At 41.5% G+C, this 25,375-nt stretch overlaps 2 protein-coding genes across 3 annotated transcripts in view; one reads left to right on the forward strand and one right to left on the reverse strand.

The window, feature by feature from the left end:
• Positions 1 to 14,710, reverse strand: LOC120723015 (elongation of very long chain fatty acids protein 6-like). Its single transcript, XM_040014249.1, has 4 exons — positions 14,429 to 14,710; positions 9,039 to 9,170; positions 6,101 to 6,252; positions 1 to 4,206 (listed from the first exon to the last, which is right to left on the reverse strand). Exons 1-4 carry the CDS (start codon positions 14,524 to 14,526, stop codon positions 3,776 to 3,778), a joined length of 813 nt encoding a protein of 270 aa, XP_039870183.1. The 5' UTR covers positions 14,527 to 14,710; the 3' UTR covers positions 1 to 3,775.
• A 5,356-nt stretch (positions 14,711 to 20,066) lies between these two features.
• The window catches only part of LOC120723035 (PH and SEC7 domain-containing protein 1-like), a 94,984-nt gene continuing 89,675 nt past the window's right edge, over positions 20,067 to 25,375 (forward strand). The window contains exon 1 of one of the 2 annotated variants that reach the window (XM_040014288.1): positions 20,067 to 22,880. The gene's annotated coding sequence lies outside the window, so the exon portion shown is untranslated. The remainder of the gene's footprint in view (positions 22,881 to 25,375) is intronic. The other variant, XM_040014287.1, reaches the window with a different exon arrangement.

Genomic DNA, 25,375 nt, shown 5'->3' on the forward strand with positions numbered 1-25,375 from the left:
ATGAGAGCCTTGTTTACATACTTCTGTACATTTTGGATCATATTTATTTTTCTTACAGAGCTCGCGTTAATGACTAGAACTGAAAAATCGATTATTAAGACCTAATATTTAGATTTGACATGTTATATATTATCTTTCTCTCTTTAAACATTTCCTTTCCTCTGTAATGCATGGTTACAATTTAACACAATCCTATTATACATTTTTTCCCATCCCTTAAACATGCACTATGACCGCAATAATAAATGAAACTGAAGTATCACCTTCTTAGCAATGCCAATAAAACCAACACGAATACACAGGAACAGCGTGAGCATCATAAAAGTTTCATTGAAAAGCAGTTTCAGAAGTTTTCCAATAACGTCGTCAGTCAAGGAATTCACCTTATATATGATAAAACTAGAAGTGTGTTTTAGCCTTAAATATTTTCTATTTCACATCTTCTGTATATATCTCTTTAAATCTTTGTTTAGTTGTTTTCCCACAGCTGTTGCAGACACCTCAACTGTTTATGGCACTTTCTGGGATTTTATTTGCGACCAATAAAGTGATGGGAGGCGTTATGTCGCATGTACACAAACCTTTTTTAAAAATTCTCTCACGGTCGCTGAGTTGCCACATTCAGGCCTGAATAACAGAGTAATGGGAGACTGCCATCTATACGGCACTTTTTCAGACCCGTGACCTTCAAAGGGCTTCACGCTACAACCTTTCACACACATAATTGTCACACCCTGAGGTCAAGGTCACTGAGAACTCATCACCATCTCAGAAATGCATTTTACATTAAGCTGTGTATGCTTGAGTTTGGCTCTCGTCTACGATTAAGACTCAACAATCTTGCAAAAGATTGCTTTTAAATTTCAAGAGCTGCTGTTTAGTTAAATATGTTTATAATGTATGTGCCAATAAAAAGAAAATAAAAGACAATCAGACTGAAGTCCTGGCTTTATCACACATGCCTGTCAGAGGCTTGAATATGTGCTTTATATTTTTTTAAGATAATCTTAATAAAGGAAACTAAATCAAACAGCTGATGTTTGTGGCGAGTTTGTCCGTCTTCTATTTAAACACAGATATTCTTCTCCACAGTGAAAATATTTCACCCCTGAAACAACAAACAGAGAAACTTTTATTATAACGTTTCGACGCGAAGCCCTTTTTTCCAGTAGAAACCACAGGGAGTAAAAATCAGTAGGAAACATAAAGCACAGACAACAAAACAAAGTAAAGCACGACAGAAAACAAACAGAAGCATGTTTGGCACACCAAGTTCAAGTTTTAACAGCGTTACAATGTGTCAGATTTTAAAAAGCAGGCAGTTTCAAACAGTGTTCAGTGCTCTTTATATTAAATCACATAAAAACAACTACGACTGGTTGATGCTGAAACAATAAGTGCATCTGAAAACGTGCTTTTATCAGAACTACGTCGTTTCTCACAGAAGGTGCGTCAGCGTGACAAACTGTAATCCGCAAAGTCCTGAACAATCGGAATTCAACTACAGACACAAACACGAAATCAGCTCCGTCACGCCAAGTCAAAAGTCTCCACACAGGTTTTAAACCACAGCGCTCAGCACACACGTTTCCAACCAGGGCGAGCAGCTTCTGTGGCGAGCACAGGCCCGTTAAACAGGACGTGGTTTGAAAATGTGCTGCACAACTTTAAACACGAACACCGTCGCAGTTCACCCTCCGAAGCGGTGTAAGCGCGAGCGTGGATGGAGCAAACTGAACTCAACCTGCTTCCTAATGTGACACCTTCCAAGTAAACCTCACACCTGCTGGGAAACGTAAAGAAAACACATCCCTCTCATCTAAAAACAGACACCAGCGCCCTGTGGCCTCCTCTTTAGCAGGTCATAAAGAGCAGCAGCACCACAGTCAGCAGCAATCGCCACATAAACTTGGTCCTCGTCATCTGCCGTATGTTTGGTATCAGTTTGTTCAAATAATTTAAAGCACAAAAGGAAAATAACCAAAACCAACATGAGCACAGGGCAAAGTCACAAAGGATGGATCAAAATAAAGCTTTTTCTTCTAACTAAACAGGAATCAAGTGTCGGCAACAAGGCAAACGTAGTGGTCGGACCTCGTAGGAGTTGCAAGATACAAAAACCTCTCCTGTTACGTCACATTATGTTCAGTTTATCCTTTTTGTTTGTCTGCTAAACACTTCACACGAGACACTCTGGTTTAGCTCCTGCTGCTCAATCAGAGAATCAGTTCAAACAGTTTTCAGATGCTTTTTATCGCTTTTAATAAATGTTCACCATAGAAGTGGAATGTTTTTGTTAAACCTCTGAGTTAAAGCTACAGGTCTGCATCTCCATCACATCTGCACGTCTCCTTTTTAAATCCATCGCACAGCTGCACAGAAAAGGTTCGGGAAACTGCGTCCCAACAGTGAATCGTTCCCGTCATCTCTTATAAAACGTTAAAAAAAACATATACTGTACAGTGCGTAAACATGTGAAAAGAACCCAAACGACAGGGACAGGAGGACGTCTGGTTTAACGCACTTCCTGTCAGCTGTTTGAGCTGGAACGGCTTTCATCTGAGGAACGCGATCCTCACTCAGGCCTTGTTTTACAGAGTGTACGCGTGGTGAAAGCGGCTATAAATATTGGCTATGTTAGAGGAAAGCTGGGTTGCATGAGGTACTTATTAGTGGTCAGTGCATCACCTGCAGTAAAGGGTGAAGCAAAGCAACGCAGCGCTGTGGACGGCATTAGCAGCAACACTAAATTTAACCTCTGTGTTCGTTTTATAAGAATATGGTCACTTTACTGTTGTGCTCTCAGACTCAGAAACTTCACCTGGATTCAAACCAACACCTTAAAAAAACAAACAGAAAAAAAACAACCTAAGCTAACAAGTTGAGGCAGGTATAAGCCAGCGAGGTAAACTGAGAGGAGCAGACAGAGAAGGCTTTCTTTTTAGATGAAGGTAAAGAGGTGACAGCATTTAAAAAAAAATTACACTGAACAAAACTTGCATTGCTTTTCTTCCTGCACGTTTACGTGCATGACAACATTCCTCTGCCATTTAGTGCATTAGTCTTCACTCCCTGTTACCTGCTAACCTGCACAGGTGGACACAGGTGTTACAGTTTCTGCACCTGCAGGCGCCACGTGATGCTCATTTTTACGGCATCAGATTAGTACCTGCCCCCGGTGTCACTTTTAAAGGGCTAGTTCAACATTTGGTGCAGATTGTTTATCCTAGTCGAGCATAAAGGCAGTGAGCAGGCGGTGTGTAAACGCTTTAACAGGATCCCGTCTGTAAAAGATGTTTGTTAGAGCTGGAGTCAAGAATCTGTTGCTTTTATGTTTTTGTTCATTTGCAGGTTAAACAGAAAGATGCAGAGTTTAAATAAGTCAGTTTTCCAGGGAAAGGAAAGTCTGCTTCCAGCCTTTATGCTAAGCTAACTAGAGCTAAACAAACCATTTCCTCACTCAATTAAAGTAAAATTAATTACATATAAATCAATGACTTCTTTAAAAACACAGGAACAAGTGTCAGTCGCCTCTGACAGTATTTGGCCCTCATATGGCTGTTTTTAGATAAAGGAGTTTAAGTAAACAAGGCAATCGTTTAAATGATGACAGCGCTATTTTTAGTCAAACACAGTTACGGAAATGCCCCTCAATCTCCTCGCTTTCATCGTGAGATCACATTAAAATGCTCCAAATCATCCTCCTCTCTGAGCTGCAGTCAGAAGAGGAGGATGTTCAGAGCCTTTAATACGACCCCGAGCACAGGGAGGCGCGCTACTCTTTCTTGGACCCTTTGTCCCTGGGGGAGCCTTTGAGGTAGGTGTTGTAGAAGAAGTAGGCAAAAAGGATCAAGTAGCTGAGGTACAAGAGAGAGCCCCAAACGATGTTGTCCTGGTGGGACGGACAGCGCAACTCGTGCATCCAGTGGTACACGAGGCCCTGCACGGCCAGGCCCATCACCATCTGCAGGATCTGCAAGGCCGTGATGACCATGGCGAAGGGACGCGGCACCTGCAGGCCGGCCGCTCGGGCGGCGTAGTACGTGTACATGACAGAGTGAACCATGTAGTTCATAGTCATGAACCAGCCGCCGCCCGCCAGCTGATCCTTGTAGGTGTACCAGGAGTAAAGCAGCACGGTGATGTGGTGGTACCAGTGCAGAAAGATGAGGCGCTGTTTCCGCAGGACGATGAACACGGTGTCTCCTGAGAGAGGCGGCAGAGAGGAAATCGTTTAAATAAAACCGCACCCGAGCACCAAACCTCAACCCCTCAGCAACTGAGTCATGATTAATAACACCAGATGTACTTTAGTTATCACAAAAGATGGAAAATTGCTGTGTGAGAGCAGGAAAAATATTTTTTAAAAACCTACAGAAAAAGTGAAATACCTGACAGGACCTGACTGTGTATCAAGTTTAACGCAGCTCCAATAAAGCCTGACTTCACTTACAGTGTTTGAAGGGGGGGTGTACTAAATTTTATGATGGCCTTACAGGTACGGGAGGAGCACAGAGACTTTCAACAAGCAGTTAGCTTACAGCTTCGTGAACATCCATCACAGATTTGTGGGTTTATGTTTGATCTTTCAGGTGGATTTAACAAATAAAAGGGTTTAGCTTACACAGACAAACCTCCTCACAAAGCTTACTTTGATAAGTACAAATACAGATTCTGGTGAATCCCATGAAGTTGTTATAAAACAGAACAACCTGTATTTCTAATTTAAAGCTCATTTGAGTCTCTATAAAGAGTCCTTATCCTGCAGTAGGAAGCAGACGTATCCTTCCTGTCTGCAGCGGAGGAAACATTGCTTGTACAGTATCAGCTGTGCGCTAATGGACTTTTCTTGCCAGCTCAGCATCTGCCTCCATTTCAGCTCTTAAGGGAATCACCTCCTGATGGATTTACTGCACAGTGGCGCACACTTTAATCTACACTGAGCAAATCATTCCATTCTTAAAGTAGCTGAGCAAGAAAAAACATCCAGTTTGAATTTAGATCCTTTTGGAACAAAGACTGAAAAACATCCAACACATTTACACTTTTACACGTTTTCAGTGCGTACAAGTCTTGCACCAACCCTCATTTCTTAACATTCTGCGAGGAAGGCAGGTGAAACGTGCAAACATACATGGAAATAGAAAGGTTTGCACAACTATAACAATAACTTATCTGGTACGATCCATGACTGATGACTGTCACTGTGTGTGCGTTGTTGTTGTTGTTTTAAATTCAGGTAAACTTTTACTTTAGTGGCAGCGTGTTTGGGATCATCTTTTATTGAAAGAAGCAGCTGCTGCAGATCAGATGTGTTCCAGGCAGTACTGCATGGTGGGTGAAGCTCTGACTTAATATTCTTGTGTTCACAGTTACATTAATTTTGAAAAGAAATCCACACCACTCACTGAAATGCAGCTCTAAACCATGACAGAGCCTCCACCGTGCTTTACAGATGGCTGTAGACACTCATGTCATCGCTCCATCAGACCTGTTCTCACTGATCTTTTTTACTGCACATCATGCTGAAAAAATTGCCAAGTTTTCAGCTAACAGCTCTTTGGGAATCACATTGTTGTTGCAAATAAACTGTTACCTTTGCATTTTGCACAGATTCACCTAATTAAATGGGAACAAACTACGTGGTTTTGCACGGTTAGTAGTAACAACGTGTCAAGAAACAAAATAAGGTTCATCCCTTGAGTTATATGCATTTATGTTTGAATGATTCATAGGTCAGTGTTAAGGACAGAACCAAAGAAAAGCTTTGAGAGACCTTCAGAAAGTACTGATTAAGACCTTTTTTTAAAAAAACATTACAAGAAAGTCTGGCTCCTTAGAAGCAAAATACAAAGAGATGAGGGGTGGATCAAGACTTTTGCACAGCACTTTATGCCTCATCATGGTTTTAGCTAATGCTAACAGTTTTTTCTGAGTTGCGTGGAGCTCCTATAGCGTAAACAGGTCCTGCTTCACCTTAATCCAATAACAAAGAAATAAGGAATCTACAGCTGGTGGTCTTTGAATAGGTTAGATTTCAGTATGTGCTTCATTCATGTGAGTAACATTCTGACATTTATGAGATCAGATGAAGTCTCACCCAGCTCGGGGGCCTTGCTGAGGGCAAAGGCGTAGGCCCAGAACTTGGTGAGGGGAGAGCTGTAGAAGCTGTTGTCACACACCGACTGTTTGAAGCCGTTGTTTGTGAGGACGTGCAGCATGTAAGCTCCGGTCCTGACCGCTCCTACGATGCTGCAGAGGAAACACAACAAGGACATATTAGCCAACAGCTAGGATCAGAGAGGCTCAGCCACTTCTTTTAGTAAATTATGTTGCTCTACTGGTTTCATATTTGTCACCACTTCCCTAGAACAGAGTCTGTTTTCTTATCCTTATAGTAAAAACAGGGATGGTCTCAACTGGCAGCCCTGATGTGTTAAAGTGTAATCATTCTGCCATGCCTCCTGTGGAGAAAATGAAGCATTGAAAGCAGCATTTTTACAACCCATCTTACTGTTTGTCATAAAATAATAATAAAAAAAAAGAAAAAAAAAGAAACCATAACTGAGCTGCAGAGATCACTGCTACAGTGCAGCCATAAAGGCTTGATGTCAAAAGGTTTATTGACATTACACTGATGGCAAAGAGCAACTTGCACAATGGTGCAACACTGATGTGGAGATTTCATAGGTAATCTCAGTCAGACCATCTTAAACACACCTCAGAGACTCCCTGTGCTTTTATCTGATGTTCCAACAATTGCAAACTGGATCGCAGTCAACAGGGAGCCAAGCCTGTGTCATTTTCTCTGATGACTGATCGTCGTATCGGCCTTCGATCTGACACAAATCAAATGCAGGTCAAACAGGACCAAACTGTGAGTTTGACGGGGATTATGCTCAATCCTTTTCAGAGTATCAGACATAAAACGATGGTGTATGTAGCGTATGGATGCCTGTTTATAACTATAGCACTCTGCTACTCTTACAGTCCTTTTAAACTAAGCCACAGTCGCTCATTCAAAAAGCACTTTTAAACTCTTTTTGCCCAAAGACTTTGCAATATATCAGTTGGAGAAGCCTTCACATTAGTAAATGAACTGCCCTGTTTCCATGCAACTGTAATAGTAACTATATGATGAATGAATAAATAGCAGTGAAAAAAAACCTGATTCTAAATCTGAAAACCTTGTGCGGCCCACTGCACATTAGCCTAAGAGGAAGTACTTTCTTTTTTTGTTCCATCATGAATATATTTTGAGCGCTTGGCAACTGGCTTGTTGAGGTTAAGTCTCCATAAACAGCTTTACCTCCACCTAATTGCATCGGAAATATTTCATCAGTAGTTAAATTAGTCAGAAAATAAGGGTTAAGGTCTAAGTTTTAAGCTCTTGTGCTTCTGCTGGCAGCCCAGCTATAGTAGCCTCATAGCTCATTAGCGATAGTTTAGTGCTAAACTGTCAGCTAAAGCTGGGGGTTTACATGTGGATTGCACTGATATCTGTTAATTAGCACCAAGACTAATAAAACACTAGAATTTAATTAATCAAAACTAAAGCATAAATGTATATTTGTCACATATTTGGGTTAAAAATGCTACAAGAGGCCTTAACACAGGCATGAGGTCCAGCTTTATGACTCTCACTTAGCTGCTACCTGTCTGCGTCAGCACCCACCCGCCACTCAAAGCTACCCCACCCCTAATTACATGAGGTTAAAGCAGTCACTCCCTCTCTTAACCAGTAAACCATCTCATCATGTCCATTTCTGTCAGGTTGTTTACTTTAACACGAGACAGTCACAGTAAGCCCAAATGACAGCAAAGCAACAAAGCGTGCACGATGTTGTGTCATCATTCTGGCACACGTCTCCGAGGCTAAAAAAAAAATATACCAGTAATAAAAAACAAACGTATCCTTTAAAGGACAACAGAGTTAACAGGGTGGATGTAGTAAAAAGCAAAAACCACCTACACTAACACCGTCGCGTCCTGTGTGCGGACAGCTAAGGCTGAAAGGAGCAGGAATATACCCACAGCACTGGGATTAAGATTAAAGTCCTGCACACCTGCCACGTGGATCCTTGCAGGCTCTGGTGGGTTTGACAAACTCAGCTTAAGGCCTTTAAGTGACAGCAGCTGGATTTTAGTTTTTATAAAAACAGCACGCTTCTCTGGGGGAATACCACAGTCTAGATCTTCATAAACAAATCAGTAAATTAGATTGATAGTTGGTAACTGAAGGAGTAGATAAACAGAAACCTGTTTGGAGTTTGGCTGATGTCCTGCTCTAGATAATCTTCTCAGGTATTCTACTCTAGATGCTTTTTTTAAAGATTGCTTTGTAGAAGCCCCGATCTCCTTCAGCGTGTCAAAACGGAGATCTTTCAACTTGATTCAAGAAGATAAAGCAGCAGGGACATAAACTCCCACTACCTATAGGTGAAAAATGCCAAAAATCTGGCTCTTATCAACAGCAAGGATCCTTTGCATGAAATTCAGGTCATTTTGAATGAGAAGCTGAGGTTGCTCTCTGCTCAGATTTGAGGTTTGTGGTGAAACTGCAACTCGAGTGGAATGTCCTATTTTGAAAATGCAGCTGCTCTGGAATCTGCCTGGAAATCTCCGAGAAGATGATCTCAAACAGGAGATTGGCAAAAATGTAAACCAGTTTAATAGGTCAGCCCCCAGAGGTTTTAGATTCCACCCCCCAGATACCATGTGCAGATGGACATCAGGACTCTTAGTGAGTGAGATGTCTATAATGTTCTTGAAGTACTGCTTTAAATCTTGCGTTGAACCTTGAGGTGACAGCTGTTATCAGACTGGTTGTGGCTTCTCAAACAAACACTCAGAACACGTTCCTTCTTTGACTATCCCTCTTTCAGTTCACGTTCCTGTTTACCCAGAAAGGAAAAGGACCTTCAGAGAAAAAATACCAAACAACTTTTCACTGAAACACTCGACTCTAAATGTTTGGTTGACTGAGCGTTAAGGTCACGTCAGCCGTCTCAGCTGCATCGACCTTGAGAGTCACTCACCTGAAAATGGCCAGGCTGAGTGACCACAACACCAGCGGGCGACGCAGGTTCAGTCTTTGCCTTTCCCTCATGAAGTGTTGCCCTCCAAATACGATCGCAGCGTACAGGCCAGAGAATATAAAAGACTTGGTCCTGCAGAGAAGCACACACACAGTGATGCTTATTATTACTCATCCTCACTGTAACACTAATACTGATAATACTGTTACATGCACTAATTAAAGCATAGAGACAGTAACAGGAAAAAAAAAGCTCCCCTCAGACACAAAACACTAGATTGAGAATTTACTGGATCAAATTATGTAGTTGTTGCAATTAATATTTAATACTTAATTTCAGGGAAACGAATGTATGAAAATTTGGCTGTCGTCACTGTAAAAAGAAAATACGTAGTCTTGTAATTCTAGTCAGAGCATAATAGGAAAATCATTTTGGTCCTCAGCAGGTTCTATAATTATTAAATACAAGCGCAGGTCTGCAGGCATTCGTCCATGCACAGCTCTGCATCAGTCAGGAGGAGGTCTGGACTTTGACGGGACCATTGCAGCACCTTGTTTCTCTTCTTTTCGGCCATTCAGTTGCAGATTTGCTTCTGTGCTTGGGATCATTGTCCTGTCAGGCGATCCGATTTATCTTTAGCTGTCAAACAGATGGCCTCACATTTGAATCTAGAATACTTTGGTATACGAAGGAGTTCACGGTCGACTCAGTGACTGACAGTAAGTATGAGGTGTTTGCGCTGATGTGCCAAGTTTGGTTTTGTGCATCGCAGCCAGACGTCTCCACTCCGGTCTCATCTGTCCAAAGGAGATTTTTAAAGAAGTCTTTTGGTTTTCCCAGATGCAGCTTTGCAAACCTAAGCTGTGCTGCCACGTTCTTTTTAGAGACAAGAAATCTTCACCTGGCTTGTTTGGAACGGTTGTTCCAAACAAGGATTTGCTCAGTCTTATTCTAATTGTACTGTCATTATTGACGTTAACATTAACATGCTGAGGCATGTACAGCTCTTGGGTTTTTTGCAGTTTCTCTGAGCATTGCATGGTCTGACCTTGGGATGAATTTGCTGAATGTTAACTCGAGAAACAGCTTTACAACCGTTCCTAGTCGGACGTGCAGCAACAGTTGCTTCTGCGTGCATTAACACAGTGCATTTAAATAACAGCACCTGGCTGCTACTACACTTACCCTCTTAATCCCTGTAGCAAAAATATACATAAAATCTTCTCAAAATAGGGTGTACTTGTCTTTAGCCACAACCTCACGTCCCTGAGCCCAAATCTGTGGGAAACACTGATGTTACTTAACACAAAACGCCGGCCTAAAAGCTCCAGCATCACACAGATCTTTGACCTCTATCAGCTTACAATAAAGAGGAAGTACCTCACTTCCCCTGACAAACAGCTCTATTAAACACTAAATCACCTCCTGAGACTTTGAAACAGGAGACGACTACACAGACACAGCGCTCTTACATAAAGACATTACACAATTAGTGTGACTGAACCAGACAACTGCAATTAAAGACAAATACGAGCTGATATCAACTCTGTGGTCACTCCAGAGTCGTGTGACAAGTCGGAACATCAGGCTATGAATTACTACATGTCAGCCCTCCTGACACCAGCCAACTCAATTATTATACTCATAGTAGAGGATTAAGAGATTAGCTCCTGACACACAGACCACTCAGACTGCCAGCTATGGGCAATAAGGCCGTTTCCACTGGGCACCGCTGCCCCTGATGTTTCAACAACAGCACACAGCAGGAAAGAAAAAGTCGATTTTTGGCTGAGCAGAAACAGCCGAGGAGAATACTAAACCCTGGAAACAGAGACTGCATGTGCACTGACACCGTATATTTTTAATTTCACGTTAACCTGCTTCTCATATGTTATTAAAAGCTGTTTTTATTTAAGTAGGGAGGGTATGCGTGAGGCTGAGGGTATTTGGGAATAAAGCAGATGACTAATCCAGATTGGCAACATACATAATACACAGGATGAGTAGATACTACTGCTGCTGCTTGACCCAGTTAGTGGTTATAGTGGATTCTGATAGCTGGTCCCAGTTTGCCCCTGTGGGAGAGGAAAAACCAGCAAAAAGCTAAAGCTGTTCCCGCTGCACAGATCTGAACCTCCGAGCATACCAAGAGTTCTTCACCAAGCTAATAACACATAATCTTAGACAAGATGCATATCTGTTTGTTCCCTGCATACAGAGATGAAATTCAGTAACTGAATAATCATCTAATCAATCAATTTGTCTTCCAGACGCAGTGGTCCAAACTTAAAACAACCAAGAAATCTCAGATTAAAAACAGAAAGAAAGCGTATTATCCTACAGAGAGACTTGTGCACCCAGCGAGGAGCACGTGGTAAGCTTACAATAATTTTGATTTCAGAGGCATTAATCCTGAGATTACCTGAGTCAGCTTTAAAAGCACAGAGTCCTTCAGCTACAAACATTTCACTCAAACATCCAAATCTCAGTAATAATCTCAGGTCTATAACTTTTTGGACAATGACACACTTTTAATGTAGCTGTCCCTCTGGACACCAACACAATCAATTAAACAAAATGTGACTAAATTGTAAACCTTGAGCTTTACTTCAAGGGGTTTTAAGGACCTCAAAAGCTGCAGGTTGAGGGGGATCTCCCCTTTTTTTAAACGTGTTTATAAACCTCTCTGCATTTAATCATTAGTTATTATTAATCTCTGGCTCACCACAGCCTGGTTTTGCTGTTTTTCAGTTTTCTTCCTGTTAAAAGGGATTTTCCCTTCCCTCTGTCACCAAGTGTTTACTCAAAGGAGGACAGTTGGGGGTTTTCTCTGTTTTCTCTGACTTTAACTGACAATAAAAAAGTACCTTGAGGCAACTGGTGTTGAAACAGACTCGTCATTATTGGGGTCTGATTGGAATTAGAAAAGGTCAGCTATGACAAAATGAATCAGAATCGTTCATCCAAACTTTTATCAATACTTCAGTGCTGCGTACTCGGGAGCTGTGCCAAACTCACACCAGTGTGCATATAAACGCTCCAGGTTTTATCTCCCTGCACAGGGTGAGACACACGCGAGCTATCAGAGCCACAATCACCTGGCCAAGTGTTTTGTCTCCAGGAGTCAGTAAGCTAGTGGGTTTTTTCAGCGTCATTTAACTTAACCACAGCAGCATTCCTTCCCGGTCTCCTTTAATAATTTGTGTCTCTGTGCAAGCGTCCCTCAGGAATTGTCTAAATGATCTGAGTCACATGCCTCTATCTTTATCATTTCTTTTTATCAGTTACTGACGTGCTTTTCTGACAGTTCGACAGAGCACATACAAATGCTGTCAGACTCATGGGGGTGGAACATTTTGCACACCTGAGAAACTTTTTCCTGCTCTGTTTTTTTTTAGTATGAATCTGTTTTAATACAAAGTCCACTCCTAATAGATAGCTAATCGTAGGTGGCCTGATTTACAGTCAGCTACTGCTACAAGGTTAAGTAATAAAAAAACAATACACAGATTACGGATCATCCAGATAAGGAGCTACAACTTTAATTTAAACGTCTTTGTGACTGAAAAGAAGACATGGTATCAACACTGAGTTATCAGCACACGCAAACTCCTTTTAGCATTAATTAGCAGGCATCTGTGTCTGTGCCTGACAACCATATGGTTCAAGGAAAATGTGCACTTTGTCACTGACTGTGTTCCTAATTTTTTATGCACAGCATTTCTAGACACAGCTCACAGGCTTCAGGTTCAGAAGTCTCGTCTCTGCTTTTTGCAGACATTGTGGTTCTGTTAGTTTCATCGAGTTACAACCTCCAGCGCGCTCTGAGGGAGGTTTGCTGCCAAGCTGGAGGGAACTGGGATGAGAATTAGAACCTTCAAATCTAAGGGGACAGTTCTGAGCTGGAAAAGGGTGGACTGCCCACTTCTGGTTGGGAAGTTTAGATATTCCAGGGTCTTTTTACAAGTGAGGTAGGGTGCGACAGGAGATTAAACAGGTCTGTAGTGGGAAAGAGAGAGCTCTGCATCTCAGCAGTGGCTGAAAGAATGAGACTACAGAAACCAAAAGCTGAAATAAGCTTTGTGCTGGGCTCTTTGACGGATAGAGTGAGATAAAGTAAGAAGATCAGTTCTTTGAAACGAAATAGAGCTGCTACTCCTCAACATTGGCAGGGGCCAGCTAAGGTGGCTCACTAAGATGCCTCCTTGGTGTTTCAGGCATGCCAGACTGTGAGGAGATATCAGTGTAGACGTAGGACACACAAGATTATGTCTCTCAGCTGGCTTGGTAGTTTGGGAATGCCTGAGTGTCCCACCAAAAGAGCTGGAGTAGGTGGGCGGGGAGAGATAGGTCTGGGTATCTCCCCGTCTACTGTGCAAACAGGCAGCACAAAATAGATGTCTGGTAAGAAGATGCAATTATCTTACTCTTAATTATTACATACAGGCAAGCTGAAATAGTTACTTCAACAAATGAAGCTTAAAAAAAATAAAATCTCCCTCCTCACCCCTGCAGGGGGGTGTCTTCAATCTAAAGCAATGAGTGTTGCACTTTGGTGTGCTCCACACAGCCCCTTTGACTTTGACACGCTGGATACGCAGAGCTGCAGCTGGGTAATGGCCTAAAAAATTAGATACCTCACGTCAAATTTTGTCAAATACAAAAGAAAAATCACCAGAACCATAATTAAATATATTTTATTTATTTTTTTTACCATTTTTTCCTAATGTTTTAAGTGACTTCTCTTCATAACATGGAGAGAAAATAACAGGAAAAAGTACAGAAATCTGTGCCGCTGCCCAGCAAGGCATTACACACCTTCACCTTTAACTCATGCTTACTTAAACCCCAAAATAGTTCAAGTAAATAAACTTGAGTCACTTCAATTAACTCAAATAGGAGAGGAAACGTCGCAGGAACTCTTACATATTTTAATAATAACTTGATACAACGTAACGTCTGTCAATCTGAGCAAGGCTGGTGTTTGTAACGTACAGATGTCACTGTTTGAGTCTTACAAACTAGCCCAAAAGTGAAAACGTAAAAGTGAGGAAGGCATAATTTTTGACCGGTTACTCAATATTTGTGCCTGAAGGTGAAGACGGGCAGCCGCAGATCCAGCATGCAGTCTTTACTTTCATAGCTGTTAATTACATAATCAGGACTCCGTGCAGGGCTCGCCTCTTCTCCCTGAGGTGCATCCTTAACTCGAGTTTATTTGAACTAAAGCGAGGGAAAAACGATGTTCCTGAGGTTCTAAAGAGATTTCATGGGTTTTAGCCCGAACATGCAGAACATGTTACAAACGGCTTCAACAACAAACGATGGACAGAGCTGCAGTCCAGTGAATGACTTATTTACTGATATTTCACCAACTTCCTCGTTCTTACCAGTTTTCCTGCATCCATTCCATCGCTCTCCTCTCGTCGAAACGTTGCTCGAAGTCGTAAACTGTCAACGGGTAGCTGCTCGGCTCACTCTCGTTCATTTTTAAAAGTTTCTGGTTTAGTTTTGGAAGGAAAAAAATGCAACAAAAGGCTGAAGAAGCAAACGAGAGGCGACAGTTTAACTGCTGCTCGGTTATCCTCCGCTTTAGGTCGTCTGAGGTGACAGCAGGATGACGGGCTGTCAAGACAATTTTTATTTAGCGCGAGAAAGCTAGCTGCAGGAACACGACGCTATTCCGGTTTAGGATTTCAAAATAAAACGCATTTTCCAAAAACTATTAACTGAAAAGTCCTAATAACTTTTCTAACCTAGACAATGGAATATATATATTATCTGTACTTTTGAGTCAGAAGTAATCAGGAAATACAATAAACAGGAGTGAAGATTGTCTTACTGATTGGTATTTTAATAATTTATTTCTATGCCTGCTTCATCTACCAAGGAAGCATAGTCAACAGAGATGGCGGTGCAGATGAAGACATTAGGAGCCTGATCAACAAAGCAAGGCTTGCATTCAACACCCTGCGACCCTATCTGGAACTCCAAAGCCTTATCTCAGCGCAACAAGATCCGCATCTTCAACACCAATGTGAAAGCAGTCCTCCTGTATGGGTCCGAGACGTGGCGGGTGACCAACACCATTACCAGTAAGACACAGATTTTCATCAACAAGTGCTTGTGACACATCTTCAACATCAGATGGCCTGAGAAGATCTCGAACACAGACCTGTGGAAGAGAACCAGCCAGAACCCGGTCGGTCAAGACATCAAGAAGAGAAAATGGGGCTGGATAGGCCACACTCTTCGAAAACCATTCGACAACGTCTCAAGGCAAGCACTGGACTGGAACCCACAAGGAAAAGGGAAAGTGGGGAGACCCAAACAGACGTGGAGAAGATCTGTCGAGAGCGAAGTGAAGGCCGACAGAATGACATGGACCCAGCTGAAGAGAACGGCCCAGAACTGAGTCTGTTGGAGTGGTGTTGTTTTCTTCATAACATGGAGAGAAAATAACAGAAATCTGTGCCGCTGAGCAGCAAGGCATTAAACGCCTTCACTCTCTCTTGTGCTCTGTCTTGTGCTCACGTTTAAGGGCCCACCAAGGGTGTCACCCAAAACGTATAAAGATGCTAATCACATGCAAATATATGCAAATCCAGTGTAAGCAAAGAGCAACCAACTGCAACGAAACACAAAAGGGCAAAATCATAACAAGGACATAAAATGAAATCACTACAGTACTACATTAGCTATACTGTGAGAATAAGCAATGTTTATATCTTTATTTTATATTTATTTTGATATCTACTTTTAGATTGTTTGGGGAGAGATAGTTTTGATATCTCATTCAACACTAGAGTTAACAGTTCGAGTGCTCAATATCAAAATTTCCACCGGTTGTAGTCTCAACTTTTATTATGAAGGTATTTGCTGGCATTTCCGGTATTCCTTGCGCTGTCATTGGGCGATTCAATAAGAACACGTTTTTGTTTTTTTTTTGTTTTTAGAAAGGCGGGGCTTGGGTGTGACGTTTTGTCATCAGGCGAGAGCGCTGCGAGTATCGACCCCATAAAAAGCACTGGGACCAGTCGGACCAGTCTGCTCCTGTCAGCAAGGCCAGGACCCCAGATATCCATACTTGGATTAATGCTGTCAGTCAAAACCAGCTGCTTTATTATGTAAGAGAAAAATATCATTTAGATTAACTGGGTCCTTTCAAATACATTATTACACTTACACAGCAGCAGTGTGCACTCACATGATTTAATGGTTTTAATGCACAAAATTAGTTTAACATGCAGCTATAATTTACTGCTTTCTTCCATTTCTTTTTATGGTGAATATATGTGCAAAGGCTTAATCTCTATCAATCACAAAATGACTTGCAGAATAACTCATAACAACTATATGCAGTTTAAGCTTTGTAAAATAAGCATTACATTATTAAACAAAGTGAGGAACGAGCCTTTATTTGCATTTAAGTTTCCCTTTCACATGCCTGCTCAATGGATCCTTTTCTCTGCTGGCAGTCTGCAATGCTCCTATCTGTAATAAGCTCACAAAAATTGACTTTCTGCATTGATCTGCTCTTTGATCCTGTACAAAGGACACAACGAGTCCCTTGAAGTACATCTGGAACAGCTTGGTGTACAGTTTCATAAGACATCATCTGTCAGCATCGGAAGCACTGCACATGAAACCTGATAAAGGAAGCTGGGAGAGTCTCAGCAATAATGTGGTGATGTGATAAGCTCTTATTTTAATATGTACTATTAATACACGCACAAAGACCAGGAAACTCTGTGCAGCAGATGCTTCACTTCCTGCACAAAGGTGTTTTTTCTATGCACTGTTTCAACCATTGAACACATTTCATAGGCAAAACAACTGACTGCAGAATAACTTTAGTATAAAGAAGCATGCAAAATATTACCTTCATACAGGCCTGTGAGGCGGGCTGGGTCCAAATGTTGTCACTTTTTCATTTAGCTTATTTTTCACAGCATTTTAAGCCTTTATGAGTACAGGAGATAGCCACTTGAGATTTTGTGGGATGAAAAACACATTTGAACAGCTGCAAACTGCATCGGATACCCTCGTCACCGTTTTCTTGCTTCATCGCCCATTCAGCTTGAGGGAATTTTCTTTTGCCCTAAGATGGCGTGATCCTGTTACTCACTAGGAAAGATCCAGTCGCTGTGACGCTCTGTGTTCGTACTCACTGTCCAGACCCTTCAAGGGTTTCTGAAAAACTGCTTCAGGGCTTAGATTGTTAGATCAGCGTGACTCCCCAAACCGTTTTCTCATACGAACACCAAAGTTGTTTCTCTATTTCACTGCAGTGCTAAAATATGACTATATTAGAAAAAATAGAAAGAAGGAATCATGCAGTTTATTGAAACTATGGTTTCCATCCTCTCATGCAGTTCAGTAGTTATGGAGGGGCTCAAGCCTATTCCAGCAGTCAAGGAGAGAGACAGGGTACACCCAATCACCAGTCTGCTGCATGACTAACACATAAAGACAGACAACCATTTACATCCACACCTTTAGAACTGACATTTAACCTGACCACAAGCATGTCTTTGGACTGTAAGAGGAAACCTCAGTGACAAGGGTGAACATGAAAACTGCACATAAAAAGACCCACACCCATGCTCTGCTTGTTGTAAGGCTAACTGTGCAAAACTATGGTATGTATCCCATCATACTGATACTCAAACTTGGTCACAAGAAAAAAACTGTGCCGCACAAAACCTTTAAAGACTTTGGCTTTAGATTGTGATGCTTGGGAGTGTGTGTGAAATTGTTTTGGCCGTAGTTTTTAACAGAATTTAAATGTGTTTTTCAGCCCTCAAGATCTCGTGTGGATATGTCCCGCACATATGAAGTTAGAATGGGTGAAAAACACTGCAAGAATCCAACATTTTGGCACACCTTTATGTACTTCAACTCAGAAAATATCCACAGTGTTAAATGGATAAGTAAAAGGTTTTGCATAGTGTAACTACTTCTGTCCCTCATTACAATCCCTGCCCCCTGTGATGCTTAAAGACGGTGATGCCGTGTTATTTAATGTTTAAAAAATACTAATGCAGTATAAAGGTGCTCATAAAGGTACAGAAGAGTTAAGGTGCCCAAGGACACCCACCTATGAATTATTCCAGCTGAGTCTGTGGTACCCAACTTAGTAGATCAATGAAACACGTGTTCAAACTGTCAATTTTCATATTTTAAGTAACCTAGCATCATATCTGTAAGATCACCAAAGAAAACAACTTAAAACATTAATAAATTCAGGCTCTGAATACAACTCAGCAAAGTGTGAACAGGATGAGTGCAGGAGGCCATATGCTGGACAAACCATGAAGTTTGAACCAGCCTGTAAATATTTCTTCTTTTATACAGTATTTCTGAAAGGAGTAAGCTCATTATGTTTCCAATGGATGTTTGTACGAGAAGGTTTAATTGCATTTTAGTGTCAGAGCAGCTGGTGGCGACAGGAGAGGACACAGAAAAGAGCGAACAGCACAAACACAGAGAGGCTTCCAGAAGCCGTCTGTGCACAGCTGCTGCTCTCAGCCTGCCCGCTGCCCTCTGATGCTGCTGCTTAAAATATTTTACAAAGAAGCCATTAAACTACTGCATTCATTTTATATGAATTATTGGGATGGAACCGTTTCCTTCCCTCTCATAGAAGCTGCTCCAGTGAATTCTAATAAAGGAAGCACCTTTCATTGGTATTTGGAGAATGAGGAACCTACCAAATTCAATGTGACCTCTCACCTGCACTCACGGGTAAAACCTGTTAATCCATTTTCCTTTTCTGGATGAACTGGAGTCTTTCCCAGCTGTCATTCTGTTCTATCCTATGAGGGTGAACTAGTTGTGAAATGATAACCAGACTGCCTTGAAAATTTAACTCAGCTCGACAACAAGTTTAACCCCGACATACTGTTCATACTTTATACCTTTACACTCTGCTGTCTGGGTTGAGAATTTCCTTAGTTTCCAAACTGAATTTTGATCTACAAGTCAGTTTAGTAACCAGTCCGTATGACAAGAACGGATGACTAATCATTAATTAATGTTTCAAAGAGCAGAGATTGTATTTTGGGGGGGTTTATAACACCCATTTTCAGAGAGGGACATCTACTATCACACAGTATCATGTCCTGTTTTACAATATAAAATGGTAAATGGCCTGCATTTGTATAGCGCTTTACTCAGTCCCTAAGGACCCCAAAGCGCTTTACACTACATTCAGTCATCCACCCATTCACACACACATTCACACACTGGCAATGGCAAGCTACATTGTAGCTACAGCTGCCCTGGGGCGCACTGACAGAGGCGCCGATATAGTACGATATACTTTGTTGTCCCCTTAGGGAAATGTGTTGTGGAGTCAGGTACTGTCACAGAAGCTGACTTCATGGACTAAATAGACAGCATTGGCTACAGTATAGACACTGTTACACACACAGCTTATTTCAGTTCCATGTGAGGATTGGGTACAATGCTGCCCTCTGGTGGTAGAAGTACCTATAAGCCAGTTTTAAGAAAGAACTAGACTGTGCATAACATGCCAGCAAGCTAGCAGTGTTGCATTGTGTGATAGAGATGGTTTTCAGAATGGAGGAATTACATGGAGACCTGCAGTGAAGACAGACACACTAATGCCTTAGATCAAAGATGTCAGCAGGTACAATGCAGCTGATCTGCCTCCCACTGTAGATATCTCTAAATAATTCATTTTTCTGTCACAGCTCAGACTTCTTTTATGGCACAACAAGATCCAAAGGGATTAGCGCAGGAATTAAGGCAATCAAAATGCCTTTTAGATCAGTGTACAGTAAATTGGCATTAATGCCTCTGGCAGGAAATGATGTTGACTATTTAGACAGGCATGAACATCTCCTACAGTCTCAGTCGTCACTGTGGTCTGAAAGGAAGCAAATTTCAGAGGGAACAAATATGAGTACACTGTGCTCCCAGGCTTTAACGGCATTCAGATCACAGTGACCTGAAGATGAGTGCATTTCTAGTTCAGCCAAACAAAAGCAAAGAGGACAGTGTGATGATACTCGTGATGTCCTAATGTGTCTAAGCGCTGCTTTATTTTTAGAAATCTTTTTGATGTCATTTTTGGTCGAGAGGCACCAGAACAGATTTGCCTGTGTTTGCTGTACAAGCCACGTACGAAGGATGATGAAGACAGAGCTGCCAGGCAGGAAGAAAAGACGAAGCCCGCAGAGAAGATTCGTGGATGTGGTTAAGGAGGACGTGCAGGGGGTTGGTGTGTGTTAGCGATAGGGAGAGATGGAGGCAGATGATCTGCTGTGGCGACTCTTGAAGGGAGCAGCCGAAAGAAGAAGACGATGGTTGTACATGCCAGCGAATTTCACTGTACTGTCTATCAACTTGAGGCTAAATATGAATGCATAGCTGGCCCCTTAAAGATGTATTAACCTCTTTCTGCAGCGCTCTGTGGTGTTTGCATGCAGACAGCTTGAGTGTTTACATAAATGCCATTTGTTTTTTAATCAAAGACTCCCTGATATGCTTATTGCTCACTCTTTATTCTTGGACTCTGCTAGAATAGCTTTGGATGATTCACTGCTAAATAATTCTACATTACACTTTGCCTTGGAGCAGCCTCCCCTGGTCTGAAACTATAGCCGTATATAAAACATAGACATGACTTAAAAGTTTTTATCCTCTTCAGACTCTGATTTAGTCTGCATAATCCTCTTTAGGATCCTTTATTAATACTTGTAGAAAAGTAAAATTGTTTGCAGAAATAAGTGAAAAACTTTAGACCCTCCTATCTACACACAGAATGGTGGCGCTTTTTCCAAGATAAGTGATCAGCCAGTAGGTGGTGATTTTATACATGTTGAACATAATCTGTTCCAGAGCAGGTTAGGTTTGCAGCATAAGCTACTGTGGCATCTTATCCAGGTAATCCTGAAGTTACCTGGATAAGACAAAATCCTGCTTTTTTACTTTTATTGCAGACCTCTGTATTCAATATGTTGAAGACTTTGCGCTTTTTTCAGTTCAAATCAATTTTATTTATATAGCCTCGAACATGAGGTGACTGTTTTGGACAAGATGGGTGAGTGGCAAATTATCAGTGAACAAGAAAACGTTTGGTCAGCAAGCAACAGGTGAACGATTAACAACAACAACAACAACAACGGGACAGTTGCAATGAAGGACAAAACTATCCATAAATGCAAAATCTGTCTCTTTGCACCAGGGTTGAAACCTAAATTCTGCAAAGTTGGACATTTTAATTTAGGCATCTGTGGTTACTGATTCCCAGCCAGCCTGAAGTGGTCATTAGGGGAACTGCAGCTTTTATCTGATGGGCTGAATAAAAAAAAAACACATTTTAGCTGCAGTTAAGCCAACCTTTAATGTGTGGTTATCTCAAAGAAAACAAAAGGTTTGACCAACAGGTTGGTGAAATGTCTGTGCTTACAGCTGTGTGCCAGAGAAATATATTAGGGAAGCCAAGTATATTATCATTACTGTTAAAACCATATTAACCAACAGCAGAAGAGGAAAACTGTATGAAGCCTTGGCCTTTGGTTCACAGAGATACAAACTCTGTCCTCTTTATTTGAAATTTTGACCATATTTAATAAGAATCCACGTCTGTAACAGTGCAGATATGACAGAAAATAAGCACTATTAAAGACTCTTAGCAAAATTATAAAATAGTGTATGCAAAACTATTGCCTGTGAGCCAAAAGTGCACAAAAGGGGTTTTTTCTGTCTTTGGCTCTGTGTGACGTCATGAAGAGAGGATGTCCCTAATATGGTAATCTCAGAGGTCCCACCCACGAAATCCTTTTTCAAGGACCAACCAATCAGAGAGCAGGCTTAAAGGCAAGGTGGTCTCAATGGTGGAGGATGAATTGAGGAGCTGCTTCAAAACTGAGTATTTGATAAACAAGGATTATCATGAACTGTGAATCATGCAAAGCTTCTATAGCAGAACTCAAAAATACAAATATGGAGCTGGAGAATGTGCGTAACTCCCCCATTAATGATTTCATATACTTAAAATTTAATTTTACCAGTCACACCGTACTACTGTTAAAGCTGCATAAAAAGTTTAGATTTTGTATTCTACAAATACAAAAAAACAAAAACAACTGCATTTGCGCTGGGTTATTTATTTTTGAACTGGCCACTTTTAGGATGTAAGTGCTTCTTCTTCCACCACAGCTTGCAAGTCATAAGTTGGTGCTCACGAAGAGGCACAGACTGGGCATGCCCAGCCTGAAGGGGAGGGAGAGGAGAGGAGGCTGCCTCGCAAAGACGAAGAGAGAGGCAGAGAGTGGAAGAGTTGAGATGTCTGACAGAAAAATCCCGACGAGGAGGAGATGCTCATTTCACAGCAACGCGTCAGTTTCCACCTGACGTGAAACACACCGAGCCTCTCTTCTCTTCACGCGACACACACACGCACACGCGAGCGCGCGCACACAGAGCGGATAAATGTGGACCGCAGTGGCACTCTCAGCGTGCCGCCTGCCGCAGACAGCGATGCAACAGCGTCTCATCATCTCCTGGAGCGGGTAGACAAGAAGCTGCTCCGGAGCACGTTTCCTGGTGAGTAGACGCTTTCCTGTCGGCTATGTCTCACCTTCGTGCAGGATACGGAGCAGCTCTCAGCCCTGCTGTGTGTGTGCGTGCACACATAAGTTGAGGCACTGCATCACTGGCACATCGACCTGTAGGATACGGAACCGCCGGAGAAAGGTCACAACAGCGCACTGATACCTGTGTCATTGACGCATCTGTGCGTGCCATTCACAGCTCCAGCCAAGTTTTGCCCTTGGCACGAAAAGTTGGCGCTGCACTGTTTTAGCTAAGGTGAGTGTGGACGTGAGAGGATTCCAGATAAGTTGGTCTGCACCTGGAGACACGCAGGCGAATGCACCTTGGTCCCGATTTCAGGCAGATGAAAGGATGAGGTGATTTGTTTGGATGTGCATCTTTCCGCCCAGCCATGAATATTCCCCCAGATCTAAGATTTAAAAAAGCTAAAAACACTGAGATGTAACAGCAACAGCTTAATCCGTAACGATTACTTAACGTTTGTGTGGTGCAATCATTAATCATTGAAACAGATTTCAGATTGTTTTAAATTCTGATTTTCTTAATTTCACTTTTACAGTAAAAAAACAAACAAATGTAATTTTACAATAGAGTAAGAACTTGCACTTTACAGTACAATGCCTCAGTCCAGTAGGCTGTGTATACATTTTATGTACTGCACGGAGATCCTATAAAAGATGAATCTAGCTTCCTGGTCTGACATAACGGAAAACGCACAAGTGCTTAAACCTGCATTTTATTAATGGCCAGCAGGGGGCGACTCCTCTAGGTGTAAGAAGACTCGTGGCACGATGTGATGTCGCCATGTTGGTGTTGTTCCTGGATCATCAAAACTAATGTAGGACCAGGTTCAACATTGCAGGTGACCAATCAGGTTATTGTGTTGCCAATGATTTGGACGTGGAAACACCATCAGACCATGCACCAAGGCCTAACTCCAATCCTGTTCAATCTGTAAACATGTTCCATTTTAAGAAAAATACTAGGTCATGTGTCAAAAAAGCTGGTACAGGTCCACGTTTGCCACCACTAGCATCTGCTTTTAACAACAGCCTGTAAACATCTGGGAACTGAGCAGAACAGCTGTTGGACGTTTGGGAGAGGAAGGTCGTCCCATCCTTGTCTGATGGAGGATTCTAGCTGCTCGCTGTACTTCAGTAGGAAGTATATTTCATGCCTGCAGCATGTATGTTATCCAGAACCTGCGGGGAGGCGTTACTGTGGCAACCAAGTAATCTTTAAAAAAAAGTGGCAAGTGTTTTTCTTAAACCTAACAGAGTAGTTTGTCTGAAAGGAATAAAGTTTTTAAAATCTGTAATCAAAAAATTACAACTGAAGTGCAGAAGTCTTTGATGTGATGGATTCACGCCATCATCAACCAATCCAAATGTGGAATTTTGTCACCCTTCAAAATGTTATGAGCATGAACACATATCAGTACACACAAGAACAAATAGATTAGAAAAGCTTTCAGCTGTGTCACATGCATGCTGCTGTGAGACTGCATTTTAATATCTGCAGAATTTGCAGAAATTTCTTCGCTCCTGATAAATTACGCTGCAGAAAAATAATGTCGTCTGCTCTGCTGTTCAGAAAGGACAAAGCTGTGTGGCCAGTCAGAGACCCTGTCAAACGTCCCTCTGTAAAGTCCCAAGAGCAGATCCAATCCCTCCACTAAGGGCAGCTGGAAGCATTTTGTCTTCATTTGTTGCAGTTTATAAATCCCCTGTGTGGGGCTCAGTCTAGACCCAGCTTCTGGGTTTTAGGGAGTGGATGGTGGGGGTAGAAAAAGACTCTATTCTTCCCATCTTTCCTGGTTTCCAGGAGGAGTAAAACGCACAGCTACTCCATCATGTGTGCAGGACTGTTAGTCAGTGCGTCTCTCTGAGGAGGCTGGAGCTGCTGGTGTATGTTACCCTGCAGCCCCATAATTTCATATCACTTTATTTCAGGTATTAGAAGCTGCTGAATGCCCTTACAAGGGCAAAGGGCTAATTATAGTATAAAGACAAGGATTTCCAGGATTTCCAGAACTTTCTATGCAGTCTGCACCACGGTGTGCAAGCCCCAAGTTCAAAAATACTAAAAAAAAAAGGGCTCAGTAATTTCCTGCAACAGCACTTTTCTGCAGACTTTACTATAGGAAACATAAATAAAGTATTTGTTGGGGACTATTTTTTGCTGCAGATCAATACAGACTTCAACTATATGCAGCACAGTACATGCAGCAACCTGCCCTTTAAATTCAAACTAAAGGACAATTTTGTTTTACTGTTTGGATTTATTTTCTTTAGCCAGCAGTATGAAAAAAGTTATAAAGCTTTAAAAGACATACCTGCTGAAGAGGGACAGCAGAGGAGCATCCAGGACGTCCTAAACATAAGTAGCATTAAAATGACAATAAATAAATAAATAACCTGCAGAGTGGTGTGTTATTGTGATTATTGGTTCCTTAATTCTAATTTTAGCTGCTGTTGTCAGGTGAATTTGATGATAGTATTATATATTGATTATCCAAATCTGTAAAATAAAACAGTGGAATTAACACACTGGATATTTACTTCTAAAATGTGGAAAAATAGAAATGTAAGGTGATAAATAAGCCCAACTTTTTATTCTTCCTCTTATCACAAAGTAGTAGGAAACAATATCTTCTAAATGTTTTCAATACATGTACGTTTTATTGAAAATATTAATAAAATATTTCAAAAACCACAAACAATCATGATGTACCTGCTGCACATAAATAA

The sequence above is a fragment of the Simochromis diagramma genome, unplaced genomic scaffold (genome assembly GCF_900408965.1).
Source record: "Simochromis diagramma unplaced genomic scaffold, fSimDia1.1 OVJJ01000669.1, whole genome shotgun sequence".
Classification (NCBI taxonomy): domain Eukaryota; kingdom Metazoa; phylum Chordata; class Actinopteri; order Cichliformes; family Cichlidae; genus Simochromis; species Simochromis diagramma.

Bases quoted from the DNA above. Each gene is read 5' to 3' on its own strand.
- LOC120723015 (XM_040014249.1), bottom strand. From the start codon at position 14,526: ATGAACGAGAGTGAGCCGAGCAGCTACCCGTTGACAGTTTACGACTTC. The intron at 9,171-14,428 runs GTAAGAACGAGG...GCTTCTCTGCAG, and splicing joins GAATGGATGCAGGAAAACTG to GACCAAGTCTTTTATATTCT. The intron at 4,207-6,100 runs GTGAGACTTCAT...CGCCTCTCTCAG, and splicing joins CAGCAAGGCCCCCGAGCTGG to GAGACACCGTGTTCATCGTC.